The sequence below is a fragment of the Rhamphochromis longiceps genome, linkage group LG19 (assembly GCF_057381845.1).
Source record: "Rhamphochromis longiceps isolate RC_006_pf linkage group LG19, R_longiceps_female_GT1.1, whole genome shotgun sequence".
Classification (NCBI taxonomy): Eukaryota; Metazoa; Chordata; class Actinopteri; order Cichliformes; family Cichlidae; genus Rhamphochromis; species Rhamphochromis longiceps.
This window is the reverse complement of record NC_140575.1, coordinates 13473803-13491246: the sequence shown is the minus strand read 5'-3', so window position 1 is coordinate 13491246 and position 17444 is coordinate 13473803. Positions and strand designations below refer to the sequence as shown.

Sequence of the window (17444 nt, the reverse complement as noted above, 5' to 3'; positions counted from 1 at the left end):
TGCACTGCGGCTATATTCCAAAAAGACTGTTTTGCCAACTAGATCCACAGAACCTTTTTAGAAATGTCATTAAAGCCAGAAAACATCTGTCTGTGCTGTCATAAAGTCATCAGCATCACCGTCAAACGTACAGATGGCATCAGGGACATTCCCAGTCAGGTCCACCAGGTCCATTAGTCTTAAGCTCGGAGCTATACCACTTTATGGGCTTTTCACAGTAACCTGGTCTCATGGGCATCCATCCAAAGTACACTTTAAAGTCTAGACAGTGACCTCCGTGCTGCACTCCTTGCTAAGCAGCCAATTTCCCCATTGATCCTCTGGCTCTACTGTCTGACTTCTTTTCCACAAACCTTTTACTATTGTTGCTCTTTACAGGAGCAGTTTGACTCCTGCCTCGCAGGGACTTGTTGAATTCCCGCACATCGCCTACAGATGGTTTTCCAGGTCACACGGGACGCAAATTGTGAAAACAGCCACAATGATCTCTGGTCAGAGAGCAGGAAACTAAGGTGTTAGCTCGCATTAGAGATGTGACCTTCAAACAAAGTACTTCAAGCACTAAAATCCTTCAGTTTACAGTCAGTATCTGGAAACTGGAATACAAAAGGTGTTTTAGAACTGCAGTTATTTTTAAAAATACATTTATTTTCCCCACAGTGAGGGAAAACGCACGGACTAACTTAGAGCTGGAGACAACAAAAGCAATAACACGTTTCATCCGTTGGCTTGTTTCAAACACTCGAGGTCATCTTACACAACGCTAAACAACAAGAACACTATTAAAAGATAAAAATAACTGAGAAAGTAACACATAACAGGATGATTACAGCTGATATGCAAATGAAAACAGGCAGGTTTTGAGCTGAGATTTGAACTGTGACAAAGAGTCGAGCTGGCGAAGGTGTAGAGGTGATGAGTTGCAACACAGCTGAAAGCTCGGGCACCCGTGGTGTTAGGTTTGAAGTGAGGAGCAGTCAGAACAGCAGCTGAAACTGGGAAGAGGCGTAAGGGTGAAGGTCTGAAAAATATGAGAATGCCAAGTCGCTGAGAGCTTTGAAGGTATTGAATAAGTCGAGGAATATGGAGCCGGTGAAGCCAGATGACTGGACAAGAGGGAAGTAAAACACTGTTTCCCTTGATAAAAATTGTGTCTGTGTGTTTTGAACAAGGATATTAAAAAAAACAAAAAAAAACCCAATGGCTTCATTAGGCTCTTTTGTTCTGCTGCATCTCTGTTCTATTGCTGGTCTCTGCCTGCTCTCAGCGTTGGGGACAAAGGCTGTAGCCGAGGCTGTGCTGTGTCCACAGCCAGTCTGATTAAATCTGGATCCCTCGCTGGCTCTCTCCATGGTGCTGAAAAAGCCCTCTATCAGATTACAACCAGCCAGAATAGGAGCTCAGCTAATCCATTACAATAATTGATTGACAGTGCATTGAATGTGGCCCTGTAGTGAGCACCAATTACAGTCACGTCCTATTGCACTTTCAAATTGGCTTTGATTGGCACAGCACATGGAGGCAATCATTCATCAGGGATGTACAGGAGGTGTCTGTACAGCTACAGCGAGAATAAGTGTAATCCAATCTGTGTGACATGACCAAACGGCTCCAAAGCTCCGTCTGTAATCACGAGTAATGCTGAACACAAACTATGTGTTGATGCCTTTTAAAAGACCATAAGGTTCTGATGACTGGAGGTAAACTCTGCCTTTGTCACCGAGTTTAACCCTTCATCCTGTAGGTGGTGCAATGAAGTAAGAGCTGAGCTCTGAAGCCAGAATCTCAGAAATGGACCAGTATTCAAATCAGGCTTCTGGTGATGCAGTTAAGCCATAAACTAACAGGCCTACAAAGGTTTAGCAGTCATTGTAAGAGCTTATTTGCAAAAGGATGGACAAAAAACAAAACAAAGCGTGCCTTTAGCAAAGAAATGTGATTTAACCTCAATGAAAAAAAACATCTAAAATGTACTTATTGATATTTTACACGTTTACCGATATTATATTTCAACATAAACATCATAACCTGTAAGAAAGAGGCAAACTCGAGCAATATTTGGACTCCTATAGCATGCCATAAGGTTAAAAGGATGGTGTTGGGCCTGCGTTAAAGCAGCTGCAGCTGTATGCTAATTAGGCGCCTATGCTTCCCGTCCGCGCAGGGCAGCACGCGCCACTGAGCAAACACGCGCATGCGTCGGTACGGCCAAGGCCAACACACCGGCCCACGCGCCCCACAGAAATTATCTCGGGGGAAAGAGGAACTCGTTAAAATGCCATCAAAGCTTGTAGTCCCAACAAACCACGACTAATAGACGCGCAGACTGAAAGAACAACAGTTCAACAACAGAGCGGCGGAGGAGAGCGTGATGCAGCAGGGACAGAAATCAGGTTTTAGAGAGGTTTCTCATTTAGAGAAAATCTGTAATTACCTCTGGGCCAGTCGATGAAACCCGTGAAAATAAAACAACATACAAAAAACCCAACAAAAAACCCCAGCTACGATTAGATGAACGACACGTTTAAACGTGATTCTCAGAGAAACTTCAAAATCGTGGTCAAACTTTGTCACTTACTGAAATAATTTAAAGGTTTCCCGCAGTTTTAAGTCTGCCTCGTGGGCATTTCAGACTTTATTACATTATTATTCAGCTAATCTATCATTTAACCATTTCCAACAAACATAACGGTGTGTTTTCAGGCAGGTGAGGAGGCACCGGGGCACAGAGGCCTATTGAAAGCAAGGCACAGGCCTGCGGCTCGGCTCCGATTGTGCAATTATTTGACTTGGTCATACTGCAGCTTTATGCAAATGAGGGGAACAATGTCCGATGATGGAGATTAATTCCTCCCTGGTCTGCTGACTGAAAGGGAAAAAGAATGCACATTCTGCCAAGTGGCGCACTGCCGCATACATTTAGCCATTATGGCGAAAAAAAAGAAGACTTGCACACAAAATATGAGAGACTCACAGAGCGCTGACGGGGAAGAGAAATAGACAACAGTGCGGTCTGTCTTTGTTAGATGGAGACGTGCTGCGAAATGAGTCAGTTTAACGCAAGCTGAGTTTTGCTTTGAGACATTTGAAAGTAAATCAAACCGTTCAGTTTGTTCAAAACGTGGATTCGACACAATCCAAACTTAGATTAGCTTCTTCCAGCAGAATTGTACTCAACTTCTAACATCCCGAAAACACTTTTGGGCTATCCAGCAGCTACATCAGCCACATTTTAGCTCTGAATATCTGGGCAGCATTTCTCCCCAACACGAAATTCGGTTTCGGCCTTCTTTGTCTGGAGCACTGATTCCGCCCAGCACGCGTCTAGCTGTGGGCCAGATTGGCCGTGAGTCCCGTTTCACAGTTAAGAGGTCAATTTGCCTTTCAAACCGAAAAAAGAGAGACAGGATATCCAAGCACGGGCAGACGTAGCCATTGTGCACAAAGACCAGAGGGCCTTCTTATTACTTATGTATGCAGCGAGATGACTGATTTATATGTCGAGTTAAACTACCGAGACAGACACGTGCCCTAAAATAAAGAAACACTCCCTCTGTAGTGTTTATTCAAGACCAAAATAAAGGTCTTTAAAAAGTGTCTTTAGTTCACTGATGTGCCCGCGGAACGCGCGTAAAGGTCACGCGTAAACGAGTCAAGTGCGTGGATAGAAAAAATGTTTAGTCTTAAAACAAACTGGATGACTGTGCACTGCAAACACAGTTTTACAGCCGTGTGTGAGGCGAGCCGCCTCTCTGACCAACACCACAGCGGACACGTGAAGAAACACACCTTTGGGTTTCTGTTTAACCAAGCTTGTCTCACCCAGTTTTAATTCGAAATTGTGATAATTGTGGCGGTGACGGACATTTCCTTTTGGCAACTCCGGGACCCCCGGAGGAGAACCACAAAGCAGTGGCACGTGTGCATTTGTGTAGGGGCCCATCAGACCGTAAAAAGAGGAGGGTCCCGGCGTGTGCCTCTGTCGGGGAGGGGCAGAGCGCACACATTAATGTAATAAACCGCCAGTACATCTGCTAAGCTATCTGCACATCCTCCAACGAAATCCAGCAAACCCAGGATCTGAGCCCTCCCACAATAAAACCCACTGGGATCTTGGTTTCATCCGATTGGTCGGGGATGCTGCAACGGGGGGGCGAGAACAATAGCATCATTCCGGCATAAAAAGAGTGGAGCTATGCCTTGGAGACGAAAACATTTCAGCAACAGAGGGATCGATATACTGGGGAAATCAAGTCCCATAAGCCTCTAGTGTTGCCATATTTTTCAAACCTGGATACTCCAGATTTTACCCACCTCCCCGAAGTGCCTTTTCGCCGTTCCTCGCCAAGATGCCCAAAGGATTCCTGGTAAAAAGAAACAAGAAATCTGCACATGTTTCCTACAGGACTCGGTCAGACGATGATGACCTCCAGGAGCCACCCACCCCAGCTGCCTTGCCGAGTCACACGGACCCATCCCCGCCGATTTCAGTGGCGTCCAGTCCGGACCGCGCCTCCGTATCGCCGGATTTCACCGCAGCTGACGCGTCGGTGCCAAGAATGGAGAAGCCGGCACAGTTCGGCAACCCAGAAGCCGTGTGCCAAGCCCTCTACAGCCCCACCCGGCCCATCAGCAAGGAGCACGACAGGGGATATTTCGAGCGAAGTTTCAATCTGGGCTCGCCTATTTCTGCCGAGTCATTCCCAACACCCGCCTCCCTCTCCGGTCTGGATCACCTCCTGTACGCCCCGGTCGACCTGAAAATCGGCACCAGCAACAGCAGCCGCAGCGGCACCAGCACCACCAGCAGCAGCAGCCTCCCGGGACCAAGCAACCGGGTCGGCACCAAAAGACCCGCAACTGATGGAACGGAGCGCAAATCTAAAGCCGCATCCAAAAAACCCAAAGCCATTAGAAAACTCAACTTTGAAGATGAGGTGACGACTTCTCCGGTGCTTGGTCTCAAAATCAAAGAGGGTCCGGTGGAGATGAAGCCGCGGGCTCAGTCCTCCGCAGGAAACAAACCTCTGGGGGAGTTCGTGTGCCAGCTGTGCAAGGAGGCGTACGCGGATCCGTTCTCCCTGGCTCAGCACAAGTGCTCCCGCATAGTCAGGGTCGAGTACCGGTGTCCTGAGTGCGATAAGATGTTCAGCTGCCCGGCAAACCTCGCCTCTCACCGCCGCTGGCACAAACCTCGGACCACCGGCGCGCCCGCCATGCCACCCGCGCAGGGCATCAAACCTGAAATGGCCAAAATGCCACCACTAGGTGTCAAGTCAGTCTCCGACGAAGCCAAAGACATGAGTGACAGAGACACCCCGAGTCCAGGTCTGTCCGAATCGGGTTCTGAAGATGGCTGCTATGACTGCCAGTTCTGCGGGAAGAGGTTTAAGCGGCAGGCGTGCCTAAGGAAACACATCATGGGACACCAGGCCCTGCAAAAGAAAGTGCTGGAGGAGCGCGGGTTTCAAACCAGCGACCGCCCGGCAGAGCAGGCTCCGGAGTCAAACACCTCATCAGCGTCATCATCCTCATCCTCAGCGGAAGCCTCAAACCAAAGCCCCCTCAATCTGAGCCCGGTGGACTGCCTGCTGTGCCCGGTGTGCCGGGAGAGCTTCACCAGCAGGGCCGGCCAGGAGAGACACCTGCGCCTCATGCACTCCTCCCAGATTTACCCGTGCAAATACTGCCCCGCCACCCTCTACAGCTCGCCGGGGCTCACCAGGCACATAAACAAGTGCCACCCCTCGGAGAACAGGCAGGTGATCCTGCTCCAAATGCCGGTGCGCCCCGCCTGCTAAAGACAACACAGAACTCGTGCCTTTGATGGGGGGAAATTAAAAATAATAATTAAGAAGCGGATAGAAAAGTGGCTTAGGGGGTTAAAAAAGAAAAACGAAAACACAAAGGGTTTGTGCTCACTGCCATAACTTTAGGCCAATGAAAGGCAGGGCGGTTTAATGTTTAAGTGGTGTCTTTTCCATGCCAATCAGTGATTGTTGAATGCTTCTCTCTATATTTGAATTACATATAGGCCTATTTTGAGATGTTCTTTCTCAAATTAGTTTATCAAGATAAAAAAAAAAAAACAAACGAATACAAAGCGTTAGTTTGACTGTTAAAGGGTATTTTTCTAGGACAGCACATGTTCAACGATAGCTTCTAGACCTAAGAAATGTCTTAAATTTCTCACAAATCCTTTTCCCCATCAAAGCCTGTTGACTTCACCGGCCGTGATTGCTCTATCACTGTAGCTTTACGATAGTTTGTGAATGACAGAACTTACTTTGTGTTGATGGAGAAAAAAAAAGAAAAAAGGAGTGACTGAGGAATTCCCTGTTTAGTAGAACCACAAATGCCTTTAGTATACAAATAAGCCTAGTCCGAAATAGCCTACGTACACATCCAAATCCCGCTGTATAACTGCCTTAAAAAAGTCAACATAGATTGTTTTAATTTGAATGCTGGCACATATTTTATTATTATTCTTGAAAATTGTTGCAATATTTGTCATCATATGTTTATTTATTTATTTATTCTAATTATTTTATGTAACTTATTGTTGTGTTTGTCGTGATTTTTTCCTGTGAATCGTTCTGGCAGTTTACATGTCGTATAGCCAAATCTTTTGTGTTTTTTTGTTTTGTTTCTTTTTGTCAAATTTATGAGTTGTGATAAATGTCGTGGGTCGGGTTTTAATCTTCAATCTCCACAGCTCTTGTAAAAAAAATAAAAAATAAAAAAATAAAAAAAGAGGAAAAAACGTAAAGCTCTTACCTTAGATGCAATCTTTTTTAAGGACAAGTTATTTTTCTTAAATGTTGGCTTTTATAGCGCTTTGATTGTATGTGTATATCGTTGTTGTCTATCGAAATAAAATATTTTCCAAAGGACACGTGGTCTCAAGACGCTTTTCACACAGACAGGAAGCCGCACACGACACCATGAACTTTATGTCCAAACAAAACTCCTCGTGCTACAATAATTATTACTAAATCACAATGAGCTCGTGGCTCGTTCTGGTTTTGCTCCTTTTGGAAAAGCCGAGAAGAAATGCCAAATTGCCCACGTGCATCAATCGTTTTCTTAATTTCAACCCGCAAACTGCGCAGTGCGCACAGGAACACGCACCAAAATAAATCCCGCTCCGTTCCTCCACACATATTTTAAACTCTATTCGACTAAAATGTTCTACAGGAGGCATCGTGGGCACTTTTTGTCCCATTTTTTATGCCTGATCAGCTGATTTGAAGTTGATTCTGACAGCAGCCTTCTGAAGTACAGGAGCGAGATGACAAATTGTTAAACTTTGACAGAGTGAAATTAAACCAAGTCACCTTTCAAAACCTGTAAAGGTTCCTCTTCAACACCTCTCCCACACATGGTGACACTCCAAAACGATACCAATCTATTTAGTCGTCTTTAACAGGGAGAAAGTCCAACTCCCTTGGCTAAACCCCCCTGTGCCTTCGACATCAGACTTATTCTGCGTAAATCATCGCTGCGGTGGCTCCATAGACGCCGTTTCGCTGCCTCAGTGAAGCACTTAAGGCCTAATCATAAATTCACCCTCTTAATACCACGTCAGGACATGACAGCAGGACAAAGAGGTGGTGGATCAGAGCTCACCTCTGCAGTAGTAAAACATTTGTCTGCTTTGGAAAACTCACACAACTCGATTTCTTTTCCTGCTTCGGTTGTTTTCAAATGATTTAGGACACATCAGGGCACAACCGGCTTCAAAGCTGACCTCCAGAATCCATAAAGCATTAAGTTGGTGGTAATTTAGCAAAAGACACATATAGCTGACCTCACAGGCCGATCAGTGATGACAAAAAAGGTGGTCAACTGAAAGACTAATGTAGTGTAAAAAAAAAAAAAAAAAAAAAAATATACACCCACACACACATTTAAAAACATCACCTCTTCACTAACTTGAACTCCTCACAGTCTCTTCCTGCTTCTGCAGAGTTCTTGTGCTTATTAAAACTCCTGCAGCGGTGCAAGGCCAAAGAGAAGGCCAACTTTTCAGTGTTACCCCCTCGAGCTCCTCCAGGCAACACTGACAATACATTAAGAAAGAGTGAGATCTGAAGTGTGAAAATTGACTGCAGCTGACAGCGTAACACATGAAATAACACAATTTGGTAGTATTCACGGGGATATCAGCCTGTTCTGTCGTAACGTATCTCAGAGTCGGTGACAAACAAGCAAACAGTGCCGAGCCGGGTGAAAATGGGGCAACATTAGGTTTCTTTCTCACGGATGCACAATTTAAGGGCTCCAATTACAGTCAAGTACTTTTCTTGCGTCTTTATGTGGCCCAGGAGAGGCAGGGCACCTGTAGATGCTGCAACCAATTGCACCTGTACCTCCTGGTGGGGCTCCATTATGCTCCTCTAAGCAGGGTAGAGCAGCAGGGGAGACAGATGGGAGGAGGGTCAGATTACTCCTGCTGCTGCCAGCATGGCCAGGCCAGGGTCAGAAAGCCCATGGCAACAGCACCATCATAACCACACACACAAACCTTACAAATCCAGATAATCAGAAATACAGCAAACGACAGGTAGAATTTCAAATTGATTTAATGAAATGTTTCAGTTTTCACATTTCTAATAAAGATAGCAGGACTTCGGTCATTAAAAACAGTTTGATATGTTGACAAGTAATGATGAAAGTTTCAAGCTTTTCCCCCCTCTTATACAAAGATTATATTACAGGCATTAATATATTTATATCCTGAGGGCAATGAAGCCCTCAAATTTGACACAATGTACAAGGATTTCTAAAACGAGAAGGAGAAAATAACTAAAACTACGACTATCTCAATTTCTTCACGCGTATAAGACACACAATCTTGGTCCGAACTAACACCTCCAGTGACTAATCCTCCGAAAGGAAGGCGCGAGCCCTCCTTTAACAGACATATTCTATAAGCTACAATCTTTGGATCAACATCATGGTCAGTTCCTTCAAGTGGCTTTGGGGAAAATTAAAACCATAGATGTGATCCAGGCCTATATATCTATACATTCCTCAAAAATGACAACACATAAAATAAAGAGAGCACAGATCTGTCAGTCCTCCTCCTGCTGCGGGGATTCCTCACATCCTGCTCGGGGAACGGACCAACAGGAGGTGAGATGTGGAGAAACCGACAGAGGAACGCAGGGAAAGTAAGGCATAGTAGTGCAACAGATGGGGGATAGTGTTGCAGCTTAGGTGGAGCCCTCAGAGGGTGAGAGTCTATAGTGTGTTTATGTGAGTGAGTATGTTTGCGAGTGAGTGGGTGAGTGGGAGGGAGGGGAGGCGGGGGACACCTGGCTACCATGACAACTCGAGCTGGCAGGTTGGAGGAGTGCGAGAGGCGGGCTGGCTGTTGCTAGGAGGGCTGTTAAGAGTTCAGCTCTGGCATGCCACCTAAACCCAGCCCCCTCCTCCTCCCCACCGCCATCCCCTCCCGTGGCCTCAGGAGGCCATGACATGGGAAGAGGATCATGGGAAAGAGGACGAATGGATGCCACTGACACAAAGAAGGTGGCAGCACACCACCAATAAATAAAGAGCAAAAATCCATCTGTTGCTGTTTTCATGAGACGTGAACTTGAGAGACGCAGAGGGAGGAAGAGACTTTTTTTTTTTTTTGTTTTTTTACTCCTGAGGAGGAGACGGGACGCTGAGATTTGATTGTGGGGCGTGGAAATAATGTGGGACATCATCTTAGAAGACAGACATTACACAGGCACTGTGAGAAGCTCCCTCAGAAACACAATCTCTCTCTCTCTCTCTCTCACACTCACACACACACACACACACACACACACACACACACACACACACACACACACACACACACACCAGTGCATGGAGTTACCTGAGGCTCTGGCGGCATTTTTCCTTTAAACACCACACAAACACACAACACCGCAAAAGATAATTCAAACAGTCCATCCAACAGACTGACATCAACAAATAATATTTAAAGCAATTTACATCCAAGAACAAAGAAGCATTTGATGTTAACTGACAAGAGTGAGTGCAAAGACCGTGGTCTGCGTGTGTTGGGAATGTTGGAATGTCGATGTCTCGGCTTTACAGGACAGGGAAACTGATAGCAGAGGAAAGAGACAGGAGGAACTTATTTAATTACCGGACAGGAGCCTATGTTAACGACATCAGAAAACAATTACAAACGCAGTGTTTTCTCATTCCAGCGCAGTTGCATAAATCAAATAATGACGCGATCCATTGGAATTCATTTAAAAAGGAAAATTAGAGTAGTAAAAAAAACGAAACCCAAATGTCATTTCAGCTCAAGTTAGAAAGACGTCATCGATTGTCCACTCCGAGTTCAAAACAATTAAACAGCCTCTGGCTGCACATGCTGCAGGGACTCCCGTGTACTAGTGCAGCGAATGCGAAACATTCAGGGGAGGCTTTCCTCATCCATTGGTGCTTTTCCCTGCAGGAACATCATTCCCCAACGTGGATGGGACGGCATCACACTGCCGCTAACTGAAATGGTATCTTTGACACAGAGAGGCTGTGGCGGATGCAAACAGAGGTATAAAAGGCAGACTTATTTATAAATGGATACCAAACTCTTGTGCAGTTTTAGCGTGGTGTCATTTACAGCTGCGTCATCAGTGCTTTGTTACATGAAGTGCTGGGACAGAGGAACTACAGAAACAGGGTAAAACAGTCTCCCATTACCTTACTACAGTAAGAACTTTAAGTGTTTTTCTAGCGCACGCGAGCGCTCTAGAAAATGAGGATAAAATCATTGCAGGTGCCTCCTATGCTGAAACCAACGAACATAAATAGCTTACTTTCACGTACACACCTGTCTCAGTTAACACCACAACAAAGTGAAATGTACTGACAAAGAAATCAATGATCGCCACTTAAATTAAAAATTGCCGTATGCTCCAGTTAATGTTTATATGTCACAAAAACGGGAAAAAAAAACGAAACATCAAAGTAATTTCTTGCAGTCTCGGCTGAGTTTGTGAGGTTTTTCGAGAAAAGACTGAAGGCGGCACTCGGGTAGGGGGAAGAGGGGGATGGGTTGAAGAGCTCAGTTGGAGGATTTGCTTATAGCGCTGGCTGATCGGCGGAGTTTCCCGGAAACTCTGTTCTTTGTGGCACGGGGCATGGTGGGAGACACCTGGTCGACTGAATCTGTTGTCGTGGTGGTGATGCTTCCGGCTTCGGTGCTTCCGCTGCCGGTGAAAGACCCTGGGAGAGAGAAATGGAGGAAAAGTTTGTAGACAGAAACACGACAACGAGAGAGAGAGACAGGGAGAGGAGGATTTGATTGTTTTATATCCCAGCACGCTCCATCATGCACGCGGCTGCTCCCAAAACCAGGATCACCCAATTCCCTGGATTTCCACCAACATTCACACAAATACCAAGTTTAGAATAAAAGAGTGTCGGGATTCGAGTTTGCTGCAGAGCAGAATTCATTCGAATCAAGATGCCGCATCTCAGAAATCACATGCTTTTTTCACATGCTGCAGAGAAGCAAAGCTTGTTGAAAGAGAAGCCGCCTTTATCCCCAACAGTTTCCCTTTTATGATGTGAAAAATGAGGCAACCTTTGTAAAAAAAAAAAGTATTCAGTTCACAGTGTGACAGCAGAATGCTTTGAATGAAAATGAAATTACACATTACGCTCTTGTTGTGGACATGTGGAGCCTTCCTATTGTCAAACATTTTCCTTTTCCACAAAAACTTCACTTCAATGATTATGACAAACGGTAATAAGCCGGGAGGTGGGCATGAAATGCTGGCGAGGACAATCAATTATTGTGAACGCCGACTTCCTCGCTGTGCCCCTGACCAAACCCCAACTACGGGCGCGCCCCCACCCCGCCCCCACCCGCTTTGGCCCCGTGCCTCGAGTTTAAACAACTTTTCTGCTTTGTTGAGGTGGCATCTGGTTGCCTATTTTCTTTCCTATCCTTTTATTTCCTGCCATTTTTTCAGAGGCATCTCAAGTTGCAGCGGCTAAAAGGAATGGCAGATGGCTGGAGTAACAGACACTCAGCCGCACAGTGGACACCAGCAGCATCCAGAGCCACGGCTCACAGAGAGGAGGCTGGGCCGTGGATGAAACGCTGGGTGTGGGTATTGTGAAGGGCTAGAGGGGAGGTGAGGCGGGGGGGGGGTCTGAACATGCATTCTCAAATCTGCATATGAATATAAAAAAAAGAAAAGAAAAAGGAAAAAAAAAAAAAGAAAAAGGATCGGGCTTGGGTAAAAATGAGCAGGACGATTTCTGCATTCCCGTATTGTACTCATTCCTACAGTAAACTCTTGCAAAATGCATCTGCTGGAAAAACATACGACTATTAAAGGCAATCCAGTCAACACACCATTAAAGACGCGCTGCACTAAACAGTCATCACTACCACTGTGGCACTTAATGACTGCGGTTGCATCAGTTTCTAAATGATCTTCTTCACTGTATGGCCTTTTGTAAGAATTAATTTTCCAAGTAAGCTACTAAGTGGGGAAAAATAACACAGAGCCAGAAGAGGCTAATGTGTCATCATTATCGTGATTACAACCCAACACGTCCGCCCTATACTCGGTCAAAACGGCCGTACGCAGAGCTTCATTTCTGACGGAAAGAAGAGAGGAGAAGCAAAGGGAGAAAGAAAACAAAGAGACTCTTTAAATGGCCCCGCTATCCCATTGGTCCCCACTGCAGCAGTTCAAACAAGGCTTTAGATGACAAAGACGTCTTCCAGTGCGGCAGGTGTTAGTCTCAGAGTCTGCCCCAGGCAAACAGGCACACTCCAACAGGAGGAAATGACAGGGGTGGGGGCGGTGGGGGGGATTGAGGGAGGAAAAAAAAAAGGAAAGAAAGAAAAAAAGTGTTTGCTGGGGGAAGAGATAAAGGCGCGCCACATGCAGAAGCGAGGGCCAGAAGTGTAGCCGTATTGTTCATGCTGCTACTTAGTCAGGTGCTAATTGTCCCCACCGTGCATCACTCTCAATTACCAGCCTGGCCTAAACAGTAGGACATACCCCAAATAAACAGCCTGGTTTTTCTGTCCCTTTCCCTTTGTTAAAGCGCTCAGTAAATAAAGCTCGGTTAGTACTGAATGAAAAAGGAGAGGTTCGGGGAGGGGGAACAGCCAGGATGAGTGAACGAGGGAAGAGCAGGTAGGTAGGCAGGCTGCCGGAACCAAAACAAGCTTCCGGCCTCATTTGGGGGGCTTACCTTCACCACACACAGTATTTGGATCTTTAAGATATTTTTAATCTGAAAGGAGGGAAAAAAAAAAAAAAAAAAGTAAAGCATCATGAGAGAAAGGACACAACCTTAATCACACTGCAGGAGGACACAACAACGCTGCTGAAAAGAAAACTCTCAGGCACAGAGGGAGGGACCTTCAGCCAGCGCGTGCGGTGTCGTGGTTAGCCGTTGCTGAAAGGCTTAAAGGTCAGAAAAGGTTAACTGATTTGTGTGATGAGTTAATCAACAAATGCCATTTTTTTCCCTCTACCTGACAAACTGGTTACTTGGAGTTTTTAAAAACTGAGACCATTTTGAAAAAAAAATCCCAAGCACGAATGGTGTTCAGTTCACATGGAAACAAGAGGCTGGAAAACATTTACCACCGATGTTACGAGCTGAGAGGGTTAGCATGAGAGAGGGAAAAGATGCCGGGGCACCTCGGAGGGTCAGGGGAGCTTTTATGTACTTTTACCCAGAGAGAAAAATGGGTTTTCTTGTGTGCAGTTAATCATTTTAAAAAGTAAAGCGAATGATCACAAAATGACAAAAACACTCAAAATGCAGCAAAACGGTGCAAGTTGTAACACACGGAGGGCGGAGTGGTGAGGATGGAGTCTTCATCCGGGTGTGACAGACGGGCTAGCTCATGCAGGAAGCCGCGATGCTCGACTGAAGTTGTGGGGTGAGACGGGGGTTACATTCAGGAGCTGTGAGAATGAAGTTATGAAAGACAGACAAACCACCAAGGTGGAGGGCTCGGGTTGCATGCCTTACAGCAAACTGGCAAAACTGCAGGAGCGCTTCATTTAGCAATTAGTGTGCAGGGCTTAAAGTCAAACCCTGCTGCTAAATCAAGCGCAACCCTTAGTTATCTGACGATGGTGGGGTTCAGGGTGACCTAAACGAAGTGATAGATGTTAGCAAGCCGATGCCGGGCGTCATGCCTAGTATGGAGGAAGCAGGCAGAGTCTTACAGTCCAGTTTGGCCCAGGGGTACTCCATGTCCCAAACCATCCCCGGCCAACGCCTGCACGCTGTCATGGAGCATGAGTGACATGTTAGTGGCAGCAATGAGAGGCAGAGCAGGATGGGTGAACAGACAGATGGATAGACAAACTTGTGTATAAACAGACACACACACACACACACACACACACAATCCTGCACAAAGGAAAAGCATAGGAGAGTGAGAGTGGTAGCACGTTTGAAAAGAATGAGGAGCAACATCAGCCAGCCATCACAGACACATTCAAGCTCTAAGCCTGGTGAGATGCATTAGACCTGAAGCGTCACACGTATCGTACTTTTTGAAATACAGCAAATGCAGTTGACAAATGAAACACATGAAATTGTGAGAGTTGTTGCTAATGACAAAAAGAGTGTGTACTGGTTGTAGCATCTACAATGTCATTAATTCCTGGATTTCACTGACAGTGACCGAAGAAATAATCTAACTTTAGAAAGCCTATTTAAAATGGATTTTATTTTAATCTCAACTTTAGTTTTGATAGGCTGGTTTATTCCTAGTGGAAGCCTGTAAATGACTCTTATTCTGAGTGTATTCCACGTGCAATATCCAAAACCTCATACAGTGCTACGCAAAAGTCTTCATTTACCTCTCATTGCTTAATGTTTCGCCAGACGTAGCAAATACAATACGAACTATAAGTCACATAGTGACCTACGAATCACTGTGTAAACACAGTGTTGTGTTTACACATAACAAGAAACTTAGTAATAACCAACTTTAAATCATGCCTTTAGAATTTTAAATTGGTTGCCTGTCACAAAACAATCTGGTAAAATAACAGTTTTACGGTGCAGTAAAAGCATACCCGGAGAGAAAAATCAAACAAAAACCACACCATCAGTCATGGACTGGCCTCCCCAGAGCCGCACCTCAGCATTACTGAGGCAGTGTGGGATCATCATGACAGAGAACAAAAAAAAAAAATGCAGAAACATCCAAAGAAGAGCTTTGAATGTCCATCAGGAGGCCTGGAGAACATTTTCTGTGGACTACTTAAAGAAATTACAAGAAAGTGCCCAACAGAGTTCAGGCTGTGTTCAATAATAAAAGCAGTCATACCAATTATTAGAATTATTTTAGCTTAGGCATACAAAATCTAAAGACTTCTGCACAGTTCTGTAAGAAATTATTGTAGTATTTTTTTAGTATTTGTAGTATTATTGTAGTATTGTAGTATTTTTATGCAAGTTTAAACAACACCTTTGTGCATATCCTTGTATTATTCTGTTGGCCTGTTTGCACAGTTTCTGGAGAAATGGGATATCGCTGCTCAGTGGGAGGCTGACACAATGACCTTGCAGACTTCATTATACTTCTGAGCTTCATGCATTGGCTGCAGCACACGTCTCATGCTGTGAAACATTATTCTCAGTTCTAGCTAACCTTTCTCAGACCGGCTCCAAAGCAATCTGGGAACCCTTTAACTCTGTTCGCTGGGTCAACAGTCATTTGGGGCTCTTCCAAAATAATCTGCAACAATAATCTTCCTCCACCGTTTATGATTTCCCATAGCTAAATTCTAATACATAGTTAAATCATGATCCTAAGATTGGAAGCAGACTCGACACGGAAACAGAGTTTCGGGTACCGAACGTTTTTCACCTGAAGGTGGTCAAAACAACCCGCGACTGAAATACTCGTCAGCATCAGCTGCTTTGAGCAATTAAAAATAATTCTCTCTGATTTTCACTCCTGTTTTTCTATATGCCCCTGCACGCTTGTTCAGCACCGAGGATGGAGGAGGTAAATTTTACACCCCTACACAGCAGTATGGTAATGTGTCTCACCACCTCCCGCCTGCCTGAATATCACACCTGAACATCTGAAGTCCGACACAGACATAAGACAGGCCAATTCCAACAAAAAAAAGAAGAAAGAAAAAGTAGACAGTTAATTTTCACATGCCCACATATGGCACAAAAATACAGCTTACACGGTAAACCTCGTTCAAAACATAAGCTCTGACAGATTCGATAATGACACGACGTCTGCGGAGTGGTGCTGTGGAGTGCTTTTCTTGTCAAAACAGAACGTGTGTCGAGATCCAATAGAGTGTAAAAGTGCAATCCTGTATTGATTTCAGTGCTGGCGCAGATCGATCGGTGCTGGTACAAGTAGGAAGAACAAGATAAGACACGTTTTCCATTCTATTCATCACAGGCTGATAAGAGTGCTGTGCTGACATCCGAGAGCTGCTGTTTGTTGGTCGGATCTCTTAAGTGTTGGTGAATGAGCTCATGAAGACATACACAAAGACACACACCCTGCAACTGCCATTTAAAAGGCTGCTTATATTCATAGGAAAGTAACTGCATGGAAGGATGCGGTTTGAAAAAAAAAAGAAAAAGAGGAGATGCGTGAGTGGGGCAGGAGGAAGTGGAAAAGTGTTTGAAGAAGAGCCTGGGCCCGTCGTTTGATATTCATCGGTGAGCGTGGGCTTGGAGTGGAGAGAGAGGGGGGGTGGGAGAGGAAAAAGGTTTGGACAGGTGTGTTTTGAAGGAAGAAGAGAGACTGAAACGCGGGGGGAAGAGATGATGAGGAAAAAGGGAAGAAGGCATGGGAGGAAAATACCCAAAGGTAATGAAGCAGGAGTGAGATGGAGAGACAGAAAGAGGTGGAGTGGAAAGAATGAGGAAGAGGACAGAATTGCAGTGTGGTTCATTTCTCACCTGTCCCACTCATTGGATATCCAGGGGAGGGGGAGAAAACCTGTGAGGCAAAGTCTTCAAAGGTCATGACCTCTCTATGGTTCTGAACAATGGCCTCCAAGTAGAGTGCCCGCTCCTCATAGCTGGTAAGGTCTTGTTAAGGGAAAGCACATAATGATAAACAGGAGAAAAAGCCTTTGATTCTCATAAGAGTTACATTAAAATATAAATTAATTTCTTGCAGATTTCAACAAACAAAAAATAAAGACAAATAACAGCCACATTTTTCTGGATGCGCCGCACACAAACAGTGCTGTGGGAGTGAGTGGCAGCTTTAGCGGGCAGGGCAGCTCCACCATCAGCAAAACCCAGCCAGAAGCAAAGATGGAACAATCAGCCATGCCACACCAACCCCAAAATGAGAATGCAGTCTCCACAATAATCATAAAGAAAGAAAGAAAGAATACATCACTACTGGCGTGATGCTCGAAAACTCTCCTCTCCTGTCCTCTCCC

General features: G+C 45.2%; 2 protein-coding genes across 8 annotated transcripts in view; one reads left to right on the top strand and one right to left on the bottom strand.

Moving 5' to 3' along the window:
* Positions 1-4148: 4148 nt before the first annotated feature.
* On the top strand, positions 4149-6093 carry insm1b (insulinoma-associated 1b). The gene has a single exon (XM_085392330.1). It carries the CDS (start codon positions 4350-4352, stop codon positions 5799-5801), a length of 1452 nt encoding a protein of 483 aa, XP_085248456.1. The 5' UTR covers positions 4149-4349; the 3' UTR covers positions 5802-6093.
* A 3173-nt stretch (positions 6094-9266) lies between these two features.
* ralgapa2 (Ral GTPase activating protein catalytic subunit alpha 2) overlaps positions 9267-17444 on the bottom strand; it is a 95290-nt gene continuing 87112 nt past the window's right edge. For 3 of the 7 annotated variants that reach the window (XM_085392400.1, XM_085392398.1, XM_085392395.1), the window contains 3 exons: positions 16951-17072; positions 14226-14285; positions 9267-11238 (listed from right to left, as the gene is read on the bottom strand). In XM_085392400.1, the coding sequence (XP_085248526.1) occupies positions 11078-11238; positions 14226-14285; positions 16951-17072 (343 nt within the window). In that variant the 3' untranslated portion in view covers positions 9267-11077. Of the gene's footprint in view, positions 11239-13233; positions 13276-14225; positions 14286-16950; positions 17073-17444 lie in introns of all 7 variants that reach the window. The other 4 variants (XM_085392402.1, XM_085392396.1, XM_085392397.1 and 1 more) reach the window with 3 other exon arrangements.